The sequence below is a fragment of the Poecile atricapillus genome, chromosome 30 (assembly GCF_030490865.1).
Source record: "Poecile atricapillus isolate bPoeAtr1 chromosome 30, bPoeAtr1.hap1, whole genome shotgun sequence".
Taxonomy (NCBI): Eukaryota; Metazoa; Chordata; class Aves; order Passeriformes; family Paridae; genus Poecile; species Poecile atricapillus.
In genome coordinates this window covers 1476494-1493410 of record NC_081278.1, presented here as the reverse complement: position 1 = coordinate 1493410, position 16917 = coordinate 1476494, and the positions used below count along the sequence as shown (strand labels likewise).

The following is a 16917-nucleotide window of genomic DNA, read 5'->3' as shown; positions in this document are numbered from 1 at the left end:
CTAAACCAGTCCAAACCAGTCCAAACCAGCTCAAACCAGTCCAAACCAGTCCAAACCAACCCAAACCAGTCCAAACCAACCCAAACCAACCCAAACCAGTCTAAACCAACCCAAACCAGTCCAAACCAACACAAACCAACCCAAACCAGTCCAAACCAGCCCAAACCAGTCCAAACCAACCCAAACCAGCCCAAACCAGTTTAACCCAACCCAAACCAGTCTAAACCAACCCAAACCAGTCCAAACCAGTGCAAACCAGTCCAACCCAGCCCAGACCAGTTTAACCCACTCCAAACCAGTCCAAACCTCTCCAAACCAGTCTAAACCAGTCCAAACCAGTCCAAACCAACCCAAACCAACCCAAACCACTCCAAACCAGTCCAAACCAGTTTAAACCACTCCAAACCAACCCAAACCAGTTTAACCCAGTCCAAACCAGCCCAAACTAGCCCAAACCAGTCCAAACCAGCCCAAACCAGTTTAACCCAACCCAAACCAGTCTAAACCAACCCAAACCAGCCCAAACCAACCCAAACCAGTCCAAACCACTCTAAACCAGTTTAAACCCAGCCCAATCTACTCCAAACCAGTCCAAACCAGTCCAAACCAACCCAAACCAGTCCAAACCACTCCAAACCAGTCCAAACCAACCCAAACCAGCCCAAACCAGTCCAAACCAGTCCAAACCACTCTAAACCAGTTTAACCCATTCCAATCCAACCCAAACCAGTCCAAACCAACACAAACCAACCCAAACCAGTCCAAACCAGCCCAAACCAGTCCAAACCAGTCCAAACCAACCCAAACCAACCCAAACCAGTCTAAACCAACCCAAACCAGTCCAAACCAACACAAACCAACCCAAACCAGTCCAAACCAACCCAAACCAGTCCAAACCACTCCAAACCAGTCCAAACCAGCCCAAACCAGTCTAAACCAACCCAAACCAGTCCAAACCAGTCCAAACCAGTCCAAACCAGTTTAACCCATTCCAAACCAACCCAAACCAGTTTAAACCAGTCCAAACCAGTCCCTTGGCTCTTTAATCTGGGCCCGGGCAGCGCTGGGGGAGGGGAGGGGGGAGGGGAGGGGGGAGGGGCAGGGGGGGTCGGGCCCCTCCCCCACCCCCAGGGGGGAATAAATAGGGGGGGGGGGAGGGGATTTTTGGGGCGTTTTGGGATTTTTTTGGGGGGGAGGGGATTTTTGGGGCGTTTTGGGATTTTTTTGGGGGGGGGGAGGGGATTTTTGGGGCGTTTTGGGATTTTTTTGGGGGGGGAGGGGATTTTTGGGGCGTTTTGGGATTTTTTTTGGGGGGTCCCTCGAGGCGGCGCTGATGGAAGTGACCCCCAGGGGTGGGGGAGGGGAATTTGGGGGATTTTTTGGGGTCACTCCAGGTCGGTTTTGGGGGGGGGAGGAGTGGATTTTGGGGTGATTTTAGGGTTTTTTGGGGTTTTTTTTGGGGGGGGGATCAGAGGACCCCAAAAACCTCCCCCCCTCCCCCACCCCACAGAGAAATCCCCCCCAAAATCGATTTTGGGGGGGGTCTGGCAGTTTTTGGGGTTTTTTTTGGGGGGGGGGTGATATTTTTATTTGGGGATTTTTTTGGGGGGGGAACCTCAGGGAGATTTTGGGGTATTTTGGGCAGGTTTTGGGGTTTTTGGGGGGTTTTTTGGGGGGAGGGGGTTGGGGTTTCTGGGGTTTTTTGGGGTTTTTTTTGAGGGGGTTTTGGGGTTTTTGGGGTTTTTTTGGGGGGGGGGTTTGGGGGGTTTTGGGTTTTTTTTGGGGGGGGTCTGGGTTTTTTTGGGGGGGTTTTGGGGTTTTTTTGGGGTGGTTTTGGGGTTTTTTTTGGGGGGGTTTTTGGGGTTTTAGGGGTTTTTTGGGAGGTTTTTGGGGTTGTTTTGGGGGGGGCTCACTCCAGGCAGCGCTCGGGGCTCAGCAAACCCCAAAAACCCCAAAAACCCCAAAAACCCCACCTTAACGGGAGGTTTGTGGGGTCTGGGCTGGTTTTGGGGGGTTTGGGGTTTTTTTTGGGGTGGTTTTGGGGTTTTTTGGGAGGTTTTTGGGGTTTTTTTTTGGGGGGGGTCACTCCAGGCAGCGCTCGGAGCTCAGCAAACCCCAAAAACCCCAAAAATCCCAAAAACCAAGGGGAGGTTTGTGGGGTCTGGGCTGGTTTTGGGTTTTTTTTTGAGGGGGTTTTGGGGTTTTTGGGGCTTTTTTTGAGGGGTTTTGGGGTTTTTGGGGCTTTTTTTGAGGGGTTTTGGGGTTTTTTGGGGTATTTTTTTTGGGGGGCTCACTCCAGGCAGCGCTCAGGGCTCAGCAAACCCCACAAACCCCAAAAACCCCAAAAACCCCACACTGAGGGGAGCTTTGTGGGGTCTGGGCTGGTTTGGGTTTTTTAGGGGGTTTTGGGGTTTTTTTGGGGGGTTTTGGGATTTTTGGGGGGTTCTTGGGGGTTTTTTGGGGTATTTTTTTGGGGGGCTCACTCCAGGCAGCGCTCAGGGCTCAGCAAACCCCACAAACCCCCCCTCACCCCAAGGGGAGGTTTGTGGGGTCTGGGCTGGTTTGGGGTTTTTTTGAGGGGTTTTTGAGGGGTTTTGGGGTTTTTTTGGGGTTTTTTTTTGGGGTTGGGTCACTCCAGGCAGCGCTCGGGGCTCAGCAAACCCCAAAAACTCCAAAAACCCCAAAAACCCCACACTGAGGGGAGGTTTGTGGGGTCTGGGCTGGTTTGGGTTTTTTTTGAGGGGTTTTTGAGGGGTTTTGGGGTTTTTTTGGGTTTTTTTTTTGGGGTTGGGTCACTCCAGGCAGCGCTCAGGGCTCAGCAAACCCCACAAACCCCCCCTCACCCCACCCCACAACCAACAGATTTGTGGGGTCCGGGCTGGATTCGGGGTGGGGGAGTTTTGGGGTTTTTGGGGGTGGTTTTGGGGGGGATTTTGGGGTCACTTGAGGCAGCGCTCGAAGTAGGTGGCCCCCACGTAGCCCCCCCGCAGCGAGCGCTGCACGTTCTGCTCGAACAGGCGCCGGTTGCTCTGCAGGACCTCGGCCGCCTCCTTGTTCAGGGGGTCCTCGGGGTTCGGCTCCTGCGTTTGGGGGGAGAGTCAGGCCTTGAGGGACCCCAAAATTGGGGTGGGGACACCCAAAAACCCAAAATCCCCCCCCAAAACCCATTAATACCCCCCAAACCCATTAATATCCCCTCCCCCAGATCCCTTTTTTGGGGTTTGGCTCCTTTTGGGGGAAATTCAGGCCTTGAGGGACCCCAAATTTGGGGTGGGGACACCCCAAAACCCATTAATAACCAAAAAAACTCATTAATACCCCCCAAAAAACCCAGATTAGCCCCCCCCAAAACCCCAAAATACCCCCCAAGATCTTTTGTTTGGGGTTTGGCTCCTTTTGGGGGAAATTCAGGGCTTGAGGGACCCCAAAATCAGGGTGGGGACACCCCAAAACCCATTAATAACCAAAAAAAACCCATTAATAGCCAAAAAAACCCATTAATACCCCCAAAAAACCCATTAATAACCCAAAAAAACCCATTAATTCCTCCCCAAAACCCCTAAATACCCCCCAGAACCCCAAAATACCCCCTTAAAACCGCTTAACACCACCCCAGATCCCTTTTTTGGGGTTTGGCTCCTTTTGGGGGAAATTCAGGGCTCCAGGGACCCCAAAATTGGGGTGGGGACACCCAAAAACCCCAAAATGCCCCAAAAAACCCCATTAATAGCCAAAAAACCCCAAAATATCCCCCCCAAAACCCATTAATAACCCAAAAAACCCCATTAATACCCCCCCTAATACCCATTAATACTCCCCCAAAACCCATTAATAACCAAAAAAAACCCCAAAATATCCCCCCCAAAACCCATTAATACCAAAAAAATCCCCAAAATACCCCCTTAAAACCGCTTAACACCACCCCAGATCCCCTTTTTGGGGTTTGGCTCCTTTTGGGGGAAATTCAGGGCTTGAGAGACCCCAAAATTGGGGTGGGGACACCCAAAAACCCCAAAATACCCAAAAAACCCCATTAATACCCCCCCAAAACCCATTAATAACCCAAAAAACCCATTAATACCCCAAAAAATCCCCCAAATACCCCCCAAAACCCCGAAATATCCTCCCCCAGATCCCTTTGTTTGGGGTTTGGCTCCTTTTAGGGGAAATTCAGGGCTTGAGGGACCCCAAAATCGGGCTGGGGACACCCCAAAACCCATTAATAACCAAAAAAAACCCATTAATACCCCCCAAAAAAACCCCAAAATACCCCAAAAAAACCCCAAATTAAGCTCCCCAAAACCCTTTAAAACCTCCCCCAGATCCCTTTGTTTGGGGTTTGGCTCCTTTTGGGGGAAATTCAGGGCTCGAGGGACCCCAAAATTGGGCTGGGGACACCCAAAAACCCCAAAATACCCAAAAAACCCATTAATAACCCAAAAAACCCATTAATAACCCAAAAAACCCCAAAATATCCCCCCCAAAACCCATTAATAACCCAAAAAAAAACCCATTAATAGCCAAAAAACCCCATTAATACCCCAAAAAAACCCATTAATAACCCCCAAAACCCCTAAGTACACCCCAGAACCCCAAAATACCCCCTTAAAACCCCTGAACACCACCCCAGATCCCTTTTTTGGGGTTTGGCTCCTTTTAGGGGAAATTCAGGGCTCCAGGGACCCCAAAATCGGGCTGGGGACACCCCAAACCCATTAATAACCAAAAAAACCCATTAATAGCCAAAAAAACCCATTAATAACCAAAAAACCCCAAATTAAGCTCCCCAAAACCCCTTAAAACCTCCCCCAGATCCCTTTTTTGGGGTTTGGCTCCTTTTGGGGGAAATTCAGGGCTCGAGGGACCCCAAAATTGGGCTGGGGACACCCAAAAACCCCAAAATACCCAAAAAACCCATTAATAACCCAAAAAACCCATTAATAACCCAAAAAACCCCAAAATATCCCCCCCAAAACCCATTAATAACCAAAAAAAAACCCATTAATAGCCAAAAAACCCCATTAATACCCCAAAAAAACCCATTAATAACCCCCAAAACCCCTAAGTACACCCCAGAACCCCAAAATACCCCCTTAAAACCCCTGAACACCACCCCAGATCCCTTTTTTGGGGTTTGGCTCCTTTTAGGGGAAATTCAGGGCTCCAGAGACCCCAAAATTGGGCTGGGGGCACCCCAAACCCATTAATAACCAAAAAAACCCATTAATAGCCAAAAAAACCCATTAATAACCAAAAAACCCCAAATTAAGCTCCCCAAAACCCCTTAAAACCTCCCCCAGATCCCTTTTTTGGGGTTTGGCTCCTTTTGGGGGAAATTCAGGGCTCGAGGGACCCCAAAATTGGGGTGGGGACACCCAAAAACCCCAAAATACCCAAAAAACCCCATTAATAGCCAAAAAAACCCCAAAATACCCCAAAACCCCCAAATTATCCTCCCCAAAACCCCTTAAAACCTCCCCCAGATCCCTTTTTTGGGGTTTGGCTCCTTTTGGGGGAAATTCAGGGCTCGAGGGACCCCAAAATTGGGCTGGGGACACCCAAAAACCCCAAAATACCCAAAAAACCCCATTAATAGCCAAAAAAACCCCAAAATACCCCAAAACCCCCAAATTATCCTCCCCAAAACCCCTTAAAACCTCCCCCAGATCCCTTTTTTGGGGTTTGGCTCCTTTTGGGGGAAATTCAGGGCTCGAGGGACCCCAAAATCGGGCTGGGGACACCCAAAAACCCCAAAATACCCAAAAAAACCCAAAATATCCCCTCCCCCGCTCCCTTGGTTTGGGGTTCGGTTCCTGTTCGGGCGCTGCTCTCGTCCTGGGCTGTCCCAGGGTTTGGGGTTTGTGTCCCCAAAGTGTCCCCAAGGTGTCCCCAGGTGTCCCCAACCCCCCCCAGGTGTCCCCAAAGTGTCCCCAAAGTGTCCCCCCAGCTGTCCCCAGGTGTGTCCCCAGATGTCCCAAGATGTCTCCAGGTGTCCCCAAAGTGTCCCCAGGTGCGTCCCAAGTGTCCCCAACCCCCCCCAGCTGTCCCCAAAGTGTCCCCAGCTGTCCCCAGCCCCCCCCCAGCTGTCCCCAGGTGTCCCCAAAGTGTCCCCAAGGTGTCCCCAACCCCCCCCCAGCTGTCCCCAGGTGTCCCCAGGTGTGTCCAGGTGTCCCCAGCCCCCCCAGGTGTCCCCAGGTGTCCCCAACCCCCCCCAGCTGTCCCCAGGTGTCCCCAGGTGTCCCCAGCCCCCCCAGGTGTCCCCAGGTGTCCCCAAAGTGTCCCCAGGTGTCCCCAACCCCCCCATGTCCCCCCGTGTCCCCCCGTGTGTCCCTCACCAGGAACAGGTACTGGAGGCCGTAGATGATGGAGTTGATGGTCAGCACCGGCTTCCAGTCCTCCCTGGGGACACGGACAGCGCTCAGCGTGGCTACCATGGCCACCACCATGGCTACCATGGCTACCATGGACACCATGGCCACCACCATGGCCACCATGGTCACCACCATGGCTACCATGGCTACCATGGACACCATGGCCACCACCATGGCTACCATGGCCACCACCATGGCTACCATGGTCACCACCATGGCTACCATGGCTACCACCATGGCTACCATGGCTACCATGGCTACCACCATGGCCACCAGGGCCACCACCATGGCTACCATGGCCACCACCATGGCCACCATGGCCACCACCATGGCTACCACGGCCACCACCATGGCTACCATGGCCACCATGGCCACCAGGGCCACCACCATGGCCACCATGGCCACCATGGCCACCACCATGGCTACCATGGCCACCACCATGGCTACCATGGCTACCACCATGGCCACCACCATGGCCACCACGGCAACCACCATGGCCACCACCATGGCTACCAGGGCCACCACCATGGCTACCAGGGCAACCACCATGGCCACCACCATGGCTACCAGGGCCACCATGGCCACCACCATGGCTACCATGGCTACCACGGCCACCACCATGGCCACCATGGCCACCACGGTCACCACCATGGCCACGATGGCCACCACCATGGCCACCAGGGCCACCACCATGGCTACCATGGCTACCACCATGGCCACCACCATGGCTACCATGGCTACCATGGCCACCATGGTCACCACCATGGCTACCAGGGCCACCACCATGGCTACCATGGTCACCACGGCCACCACGGTCACCACCATGGCCTCCACGGCCACCATGGCCACGAGCAGGTGGCCACAGCCCCCCCAGGTGTTCAGTAGCCATCCCCAGGTGTTTGGTAGCCATCCCCAGATGTTCAGTAGCCCCCCAGACAGTGGTAGCCCCCCCAGGGGTGTCAGTAGCCCCCCAGGCACCAGTAGCCATCCCCAGACGTTCAGTAGCCCCCCCAGGGGTGTCATTAGTCCCCCAGATGTTCAGTAGCCCCCCCAGAGTGTTGGTAGCCCCCCCAGGTGTTCAGTAGCCCCCCCCAGGCAGTGGTAGCCCCCCCGGGGGTGTTGCTAGCCCCCCAGGTGTTGGTAGCCCCCCCATATGTTCGGTAGCCCCCCCAGGTGTTCAGTAGCCCCCCAGGCACCGGTAGCCATCCCCAGATGTTCAGCAGCCCCCCCAGGTGTTCGGTAGCCCCCCCGGAGGTGTTGGTAGCCCACCTGAGGATGCTGGTAGCCCCCCAGATGTTCAGTAGCCCCCCAGATATTTGGTAGCCCCCCCAGGGGTGTCAGTAGCCCCCAGGTGTTCAGCAGCCCCCCAGGTGTTTGGTAGCCCCCACGGGGGTGTCAGTAGCCCCCCAGATGTTCAGTAGCCCCCCCAGGCAGTGGTAGCCCCCCAGGGGTGTTGCTAGCCCCCCAGGTGTTGCTAGCCCCCCCAGGCGTTCAGTAGCCCCCCCGGGGGTGTCAGTAGCCCCCCAGATGTTCAGCAGCTCCCCCAGGCACTGGTAGCCCCCCCGGGGGTGTTGGTAGCCCCCTCAGGTGTTGGCAGCCCACCTGAGGATGTTGGTAGCCCCCCCAGGTGTTGGTAGCCCCCCAGGGGTGTCGGTAGCCCCCCAGGTGTCAGTAGCCCCCCCAGAGTTTGGTAGCCATCCCCAGGTGTTGGTAGCCCCCCCAGGGTTTGGTAGCCCCCCCAGGTGTTCAGTAGCTCCCCCAGGCACTGGTAGCCCCCCCAGGCACTGGTAGCCCCCCTGGGAGTGTCGGTAGCCCCCCAGGTGTCAGTAGCCCCCCCAGGGTTTGGTAGCCATCCCCAGGTGTTCAGTAGCCCCCCAGACGTTCAGTAGCCCCCCCAGGTGTCAGTAGCCCCCCCAGGGTTTGGTAGCCATCCCCAGGTGTTCAGTAGCCCCCCAGACGTTCAGTAGCCCCCCCGGGTGCTCTGGTAGCCCACCTGAGGATGTTGAGGCAGACGTTGCCCTCCAGGTCGATGTTGGGGTGATAAACCATCGTCTCACACTTCACCTTCGGGGGGTCGTGCGGGTAGCCCTGGCCCACCTGGGGGGCCACCAGACACGGCTCAGTGGCCACCAACTGCCCCGGGGCTCTGCTGGCCACTGGGAAGGGTTTGGTGGCCCTGGGAAGGGTTTGGTGGCCACTGGGAAGGGTTTGGTAGCCACAGGGAGGGTTTGGTGGCCACAGGGGAGGTTTGGTGGCCACAGGGGGGGTTTGGTGGCCACTGGGGGGGTTTGGTGGCCACTGGGAAGGGTTTGGTGGCCACTGGGAAGGATTTGGTAGCCACAGGGAGGGTTTGGTGGCCACAGGAAGGCTTTGGTGGCCACAGGGGAGGTTTGGTGGCCACAGGGAAGGGTTTGGTGGCCACTGGGGGGGTTTGGTGGCCACAGGGAAGGGTTTGGTGGCCCTAGGGGGGGTTTGGTGGCCACAGGGGGGGTTTGGTGGCCACAGGAAGGGTTTGGTAGCCCTGGGAAGGGTTTGGTGGCCACAGGGGGGGGTTTGGTGGCCACAGGGAAGGGTTTGGTGGCCACTGGGAAGGGTTTGGTGGCCACAGGGGGGGTTTGGTGGCCCTGGGAAGGGTTTGGTGGCCACAGGGGGGGTTTGGTGGCCACAGGGGGGGTTTGGTGGCCACAGGGGGGGTTTGGTAGCCACAGGGAGGGTTTGGTGGCCACAGGAAGGGTTTGGTGGCCACACGGGAGGTTTGGTGGCCACAGGGAAGGGTTTGGTGGCCACTGGGGAGGTTTGGTGGCCACAGGGAAGGGTTTGGTGGCCACTAGGAAGGGTTTGGTGGCCCTGGGAAGGGTTTGGTGGCCACAGGGGGGTTTGGTGGCCATTGGGAAGGGTTTGGTGGCCACAGGGGGGTTTGGTGGCCATGGCAGGGTTTGGTGGCCACTGGGAAGGGTTTGGTGGCCACTGGGAAGGGTTTGGTGGCCACAGGGGATGTTTGGTGGCCATGGTAGGGGTTTGGTGGCCCTGGGAAGGGTTTGGTAGCCCTGGGCAGGGTTTGGTGGCCACAGGGGGGGTTTGGTGGCCACAGGGGGGGTTTGGTGGCCCTAGGGAGGGTTTGGTGGCCACAGGGGGGGGTTTGGTGGCCACAGGGGATGTTTGGTGGCCCTAGGGGGGGGTTGGTGGCCACAGCAGGGTTTGGTAGCCACAGGGGGGGTTTGGTAGCCACAGGGGGGGGTTTGGTAGCCCAGCACTGACCTTAAAGCTGAAGACGAATTTGCCGCCCTTGTAGAAACCCTGAGAGAGAAAAAACAACAGAGAGGGGACAGTGGGGACAATGAGGGGACAGTGGGGACACAGGGAGGGCACGGGGGGGACACAGGTGACACTCAGGTGACACAGAGGTGACACAGGTGACAATGAGGTGACACAGGTGACACAGAGGTGACACTCAGGTGACACAGGTGACACACAGGTGACAATGAGGTGACACAGGTGACACAGAGGTGACACAGGTGACACAGGTGACAATGAGGTGACACTCAGGTGACAATGAGGTGACACAGGTGACACAGGTGACACTCAGGTGACACTCAGGTGACACAGGTGACAATGAGGTGACACTCAGGTGACAATGAGGTGACACAGGTGACACAGGTGACACTCAGGTGACAATGAGGTGACACAAGTAACACTCAGGTGACACACAGGTGACACAGAGGTGACACACAGGTGACACAGGTGACACACAGGTGACACACAGGTGACACAGAGGTGACACACAGGTGACACAGGTGACACAGAGGTGACACAGGTGACACACAGGTGACAATGAGGTGACACTCAGGTGACACAGGTGACACAGGTGACAATGAGGTGACACAGAGGTGACACAGGTGACACAGAGGTGACACAGGTGACACTCAGGTGACAATGAGGTGACACAGGTGACAGGTGACACACAGGTGACACAGGTGACAATGAGGTGACACTCAGGTGACAATGAGGTGACACAGGTGACACTCAGGTGACACAGGTGACACAGGTGACAATGAGGTGACACACAGGTGACACACAGGTGACAATGAGGTGACACACAGGTGACACTCAGGTGACACAGAGGTGACACACAGGTGACACTCAGGTGACACACAGGTGACACAGGTGACACAGAGGTGACACAGGTGACACTCAGGTGACAATCAGGTGACAATGAGGTGACACTCAGGTGACAATGAGGTGACACTCAGGTGACACTCAGGTGACACAGGTGACACAGGTGACACAGAGGTGACACAGGTGACACTCAGGTGACAATCAGGTGACAATGAGGTGACACTCAGGTGACACAGAGGTGACACACAGGTGACACTCAGGTGACACACAGGTGACACACAGGTGACACAGGTGACAATGAGGTGACACAGGTGACACAGGTGACACTCAGGTGACACAGAGGTGACACTCAGGTGACACAGAGGTGACACAGAGGTGACACTCAGGTGACACACAGGTGACACTCAGGTGACACACAGGTGACACAGGTGACACACAGGTGACAATGAGGTGACAATGAGGTGACACTCAGGTGACACAGAGGTGACACACAGGTGACACAGGTGACAGGGAGGTGACACTCAGGTGACACAGGTGACACTCAGCTCCCACCTCGTCGGGGCAGATGAGCAGCCGGAAGTGCAGGAGATCGTCCTGGTCCGAGAAGTCGATCTCACACGTCTTGGGCAGGTTCAGCTCGTTGATGTCTGGGGACACAGGGGACAGTTGGGGACACACAGGGACAGTTGGGGACACACAGGGGACAGTTGGGGACAGTTAGGGACACACAGGGGACAGTTGGGGACAGCTGGAGACACACAGGGACAGTTGGGGACAGTTGGGGACAAATGGGGACACACAGGGGACAGTTGGGGACACACAGGGACACACAGGGACACACAGGGACACACAGGGACAGTTGGGGACACACAGGGGGACACTGGGGACAGTTGGGGACACACAGGGGGACACTGGGGACACACAGGGACACACGGGGACATGGCTGTGACAGAGTGACACAGGTGACAAACACTGACACACCAGGGACACACGGAGACACACAGGTGACACAGGTGACACAGGTGACACAGGTGACAGGGAGGTGACACACAGGTGACAGGGAGGTGACACACAGGTGACACACAGGTGACACAGATGACACACAGGTGACACAGGTGACAGGGAGGTGACACAGGTGACACAGGTGACACACAGGTGACAGGGAGGTGACACAGCCATGACAACCCCCCCACAGGCCCAACCCTGCCTGGCCCAGGAACGCCCTGCCGGGACCATACTGGGATTGTACTGGGATCATACTGGGATCGTACTGGGATTGTACTGGAATTATACTGGGATTATACTGGGAAAATACTGGGATTATACTGGGATCATACTGGGATTATACTGGGATTATACTGGGAAAATACTGGGATTGTACTGGGATCATACTGGGATTATACTGGGATCATACTGGGATTATACTGGGATTATACTGGGATCATACTGGGATTATACTGGGATCATACTGGGATCATACTGGGACCAGACTGGGACTATACCAGGATTATACTGGGATCATACTGGGATCATACTGGGATTACACTGGGATTATACTGGGAAAATACTGGGATTATACTGGGATTATACTGGGATTATACTGGGAAAATACTGGGATTGTACTGGGATCATACTGGGATTATACTGGGATTATACTGGGACCATACTGGGATCATACTGGGCTCATACTGGGATCATACTGGGACCAGACTGGGATCATACTGGGATCGTACTGGGACTGTACTGGGATTATACTGGGCTCATACTGGCATCATACTGGGATCATACTGGGATTATACTGGGATTATACTGGGATCATACTGGGATCATACTTGGATCAGACTGAGATTATACTGGGATTATACTGGGACCATACTGGGATTATACTGGGACCAGTATCTGCCCCCCATCAGGGCCTAACTGGGACCAGTACCTGCCCCTCACTGGGACCAGTACGTGACCATTACTGGGACCAATACGTGATCCCAACTGGGACCATACTGGGATGCTCACCAAAGCCTTACTGGGACCAGTACGTGACCCTTACTGGGACCATACTGGGACCATACTGGGACCAGTACCTGCCCCTCACTGGGACCAGTACATGACCCATACTGGGACCAGTACCTGAACCCAACTGGGACCATACTGGGACACTCACCGAAGCCTCGCTGGGACCAGGACGTGACCCTTACTGGGACCATACTGGAACCAGTATGTGACCATTACTGGGACCAGTACATGACCCTTACTGGGACCAGTATCTGCACCCCATCAGGGCCTAACTGGGACCAGCACCTGACCCAAACTGGGACCATACTGGGATGCTCACCAAAGCCTTACTGGGACCAGTACCTGACCCTTACTGGGACCATACTGGGACCAGTACCTGCACCTCCCTAGGACCAGTACGTGACCTTCGCTGGGAGCATACTGGGACCAGTACATGACCCCAACTGGGACCAGTACATGACCCTCACTGGGACCATACTGGGACCAGTACATGACCCCAACTGGGACCAGTACATGACCCCAACTGGGATCATACTGGGACCAGTACATGACCCTTACTGGGACCACACTGGGACCAGTACGTGATCCCTACTGGGACCAGTATGTGACCCTCACTGGGACCATACTGGGACCAGTACCTGCCCCTCACTGGGACCCTACTGGGACCAGTACCTGAACCCAACTGGGACCATACTGGGACACTCACCAAAGCCTCACTGGGACCAGTACATGACCCTTACTGGGACCATACTGGAACCAGTACGTGATCCCTACTGGGACCAGTATGTGACCCTCACTAGGATCATACTGGGACCAGTACCTGCCCCTCACTGGGAGCATACTGGGACCAGTATGTGATCCCTACTGGGACCAGTACCTGAACCCAACTGGGACCATACTGGGACGCTCACCAAAGCCTGACTGGGACCAGTACGTGACCATACTGGGACCATACTGGGACCATACTGGGACACTCACCGAAGCTTCGCTGGGACCAGTACGTGACCCTTACTGGGACCATACTGGGACCATACTGGGACGCTCACCAAAGCCTCACTGGGACCAGTACGTGACCCTTACTGGGATTATACTGGGACCATATTGGGACCATACTGGGACCAGTACCTGCCCCTCACTGGGACCAGTACATGATCCCTACTGGGACCATACTGGGACAATATATGACCCTCACTGGGACCATACTGGGACCAGTATGTGATTCCTACTGGGACCAGTACCTGCCCCTCCCTGGGACCAGTACGTGACCCCAACTGGGACCATACTGGAACCAGTATCTGAACCTAACTGGGACCATACTGGGACCAGTACCTGACCCCAACTGGGACCATACTGGGACGCTCACCAAAGCCTTACTGGGACCAGTACGTGACCCTCACTGCGACCATACTGGGACCAGTATGTGATCCCTACTGGGACCATACTGGGACCAGTACCTGCCCCTCCCTGGGACCATACTGGGACCAGTACCTGAACCCAACTGGGACCATACTGGGACACTCACCGAAGCCTCACTGGGACCAGTACATGACCCTTACTGGGACCATACTGGGACCAGTACATGACCATTACTAGGACCATACTGGAACCAGTACCTGCCCCTCACTGGGACCAGTACGTGATCCCTACTGGGACCAGCACCTGACCCCAACTGGGACCATACTGGGACCAGTACGTGACCATTACTGGGACCATACTGGGACACTCACTGAAGCCTCACTGGGACCAGTACATGACCCTTACTGGGACCTAACTGGGACGCTCACCAAAGCCTTACTGGGACCAGTACATGACCCTTACTGGGACCATACTGGGACCAGCACCTGACCCCAACTGGGACCATACTGGGACACTCACTGAAGCCTCACTGGGACCAGTACATGACCCTTACTGGGACCATACTGGGACCAATACGTGATCCCTACTGGGACCAGTATGTGACCCTCACTAGGATCATACTGGGACCAGTACCTGCCCCTCACTGGGACCAGTACGTGACCCTCACTGGGACCATACTGGGACCAGCACCTGACCCCAACTGGACCATACTGGGACACTCACTGAAGCCTCACTGGGACCAGTACATGCCCCTCCCTGAGACCATACTGGGACTCCAGTATGTGATCCCTACTGGGACCAGTATCTGCCCCTCACTGGGACCAGCACCTGAACCTAACTGGGAGCATACTGGGACCAGTACGTGGCCATTACTGGGACCATACTGGGACCAGCACCTGCCCCTCCCTTGGACCAGTACATGACCCTCACTGGGACCATACTGGGACCAGTATGTGATCCCTACTGGGACCAGTACCTGCCCCTCCCTGGGACCAGTACATGACCCCAACTGGGACCAGTACATGACCATTACTGGGACCATACTGGGACCAGTACGTGACCCTTACTGGGACCATACTGGGACCAGTACGTGACCCTTACTGGGACCTAACTGGGACACTCACCGAAGCTTCACTGGGACCAGTACATGACCCTTACTGGGACCATACTGGACCAGTATGTGATCCCTACTGGGACCAGTACGTGACCCTCACTGGGACCATACTGGGACACTCACCGAAGCCTCACTGGGACCAGTATCTGCCCCTCACTGGGAGCATACTGGGACCAGTATGTGACCCCTACTGGGACCAATACCTGCCCTTCCCTGGGACCAGTACATGACCATTACTGGGACCAGTACATGCCCCTCACTGGGACCATACTGGGCCCAGTAGCGGCCCCTCACCAAGGCCTTACTGGGACCAGTATCGGAGCCCTGTCGGTCCCAGTAACGGCCCCCACCGAGGCCCTGCTGGAACCGGTACCGGCCCCCCCCCAGGGCCGTTAACGAGCCCGGTACCGGCCCGCCACGAGAGCCCTTACTGGGCCCATTCTGCGGCCCTTACTGGGCCCAGTCTGCGGCCCTTACTGGGCCCAGTCTGCGGCCCTTACTGGGCCCAGTCTGCGGCCCTCACTGGGCCCAGTCTGCGGCTCTTACTGGGCCCAGTCTGCGGCCCTTACTGGGCCCAGTCTGCGGCCCTTACTGGGCCCAGTCTGCGGCCCTTACTGAGCCCAGTCTGCGGCCATTACTGGGCCCAGTCTGCGGCCCTTACTGGGCCCAGTCTGCGGCTCCTACTGGGCCCAGTTTGCGGCCCTCACTGGGCCCGGTCCTCGCCCGCCGCCTCCCCCCACACCTTTCTGGATGCGGAGCTGCGCGGCCGAGGCCTTTTTGCTGGAGCTCTTGGTGCCGCCCGCCGATTCCTCCTCCTTCTTCTGCTGCTTCAGCGAGAAGAGCTTGATCATCCTGCCGGGCCGGGGCGGCGGGGCCGGGGCCGGGGCGGGTCCGGGCCCCCCCCGGGGCCGAGGGAGCGGGACCGGGCCGGGGGCGGCTCCGGTTCGGGGGGTCCGGGGGCGACGGGGGCCGGGGGCGAACGCTGAGGGCCGGCCGGCTCGGCAACTTCCGGAGCCGCTCGGCAACTTCCGGAGCCGCTCGGGACTCTCCGGAACCGCTTCACAAGCGCTCGGCAACTTCCGGGCACGATTCGTGAAGCTCCGGAGAGGGTTCGGGGAGATCCGGAACTCCTTCGGAACGGCTTCGGGAGTTTCCGGAAGGGCTTCGGGAAGCTCCGGAGTCACTTGGCAACTTCCGGAACCGCCTCGGGGATGTCCGGAACCGTTTCGGAACCGTTTCGGGGCTTTGCGGAACGGTCTCAGGGATGTCCGGAGCCGCTCGAAACCTTCCGGAGATCTCCGGAAAGGGGGAGGTGGTTCGGGACTCTCCGGAACCGCTTCAGAACCGCCGGGAAGTCTCCGGGGCCGCTTCGTGGGTCTCTGGAGTGGCTTCGAGAACCTCCGGACTGCTTCGGAACCTCTCGGCAAGCTCCGGAGTCGCCTGGCAACTTCCGGAACCGCTTCGGAACCGTTTCCCGGGGTTGCGGAACGGCCTCGGGGTTCGCAGGCGCCGCTTGGGAACCGTTTCCGGAGTTTCCGGAACCGCTTCGGGGATCTCCGGAAGGGAGGGAGGCGCGGGGGGGTGGGGGCGGCTCGGGGGTTTCCGGAAGGGGCGGTTCGGGGCCCCTCGGGACTTTCTGGAAGGACTCGGGCGGGCCCGAGGCCGCTTCGGCTTCTTTCGGTAAGAGATCGACTCGTTTCGGCACTTCGGCCCCGCTTCGGTTCTTTCCGGAACTCTTCGGGTTCTTCCGGAAAAGGAGGCGGAGCGAAGCGCTTGAAACGCCCCAAACTCGGTCCCTCGGCTCTTTCCGGAACACTTCGGGTTCTTCCGGAAGAGGGGGCGGAGCGAAGCGCTTGAAACGCCCCAATCTCGGTCCCTCGGCTCTTTCCGGAACACTTCGGCTCTTTCCGGCTCCCACCAGCCAATCCTGCCCGGGGCCCTTTCTCC

The 16917-nt window shown here is 56.8% G+C and overlaps 1 protein-coding gene and 1 long non-coding RNA gene across 2 annotated transcripts; one reads left to right on the top strand and one right to left on the bottom strand.

Annotated features, from left to right (window-relative positions):
- Positions 1-1854: 1854 nt before the first annotated feature.
- Positions 1855-16518, bottom strand: UBE2M (ubiquitin conjugating enzyme E2 M). The gene is made up of 6 exons (XM_058859603.1): positions 15713-16518; positions 11040-11134; positions 9630-9668; positions 8365-8468; positions 6336-6399; positions 1855-3080 (listed from the first exon to the last, which is right to left on the bottom strand). The coding sequence occupies exons 1-6, from the start codon at positions 15819-15821 to the stop codon at positions 2940-2942; spliced, it is 552 nt and encodes a 183-aa protein (XP_058715586.1). The 5' UTR covers positions 15822-16518; the 3' UTR covers positions 1855-2939.
- Positions 9759-10834, top strand: LOC131589829 (uncharacterized). Its single transcript, XR_009279844.1, has 4 exons — positions 9759-10050; positions 10299-10318; positions 10357-10526; positions 10726-10834. It is a non-coding gene; the product is annotated as an uncharacterized LOC131589829 (long non-coding RNA).
- Positions 16519-16917: the final 399 nt, after the last annotated feature.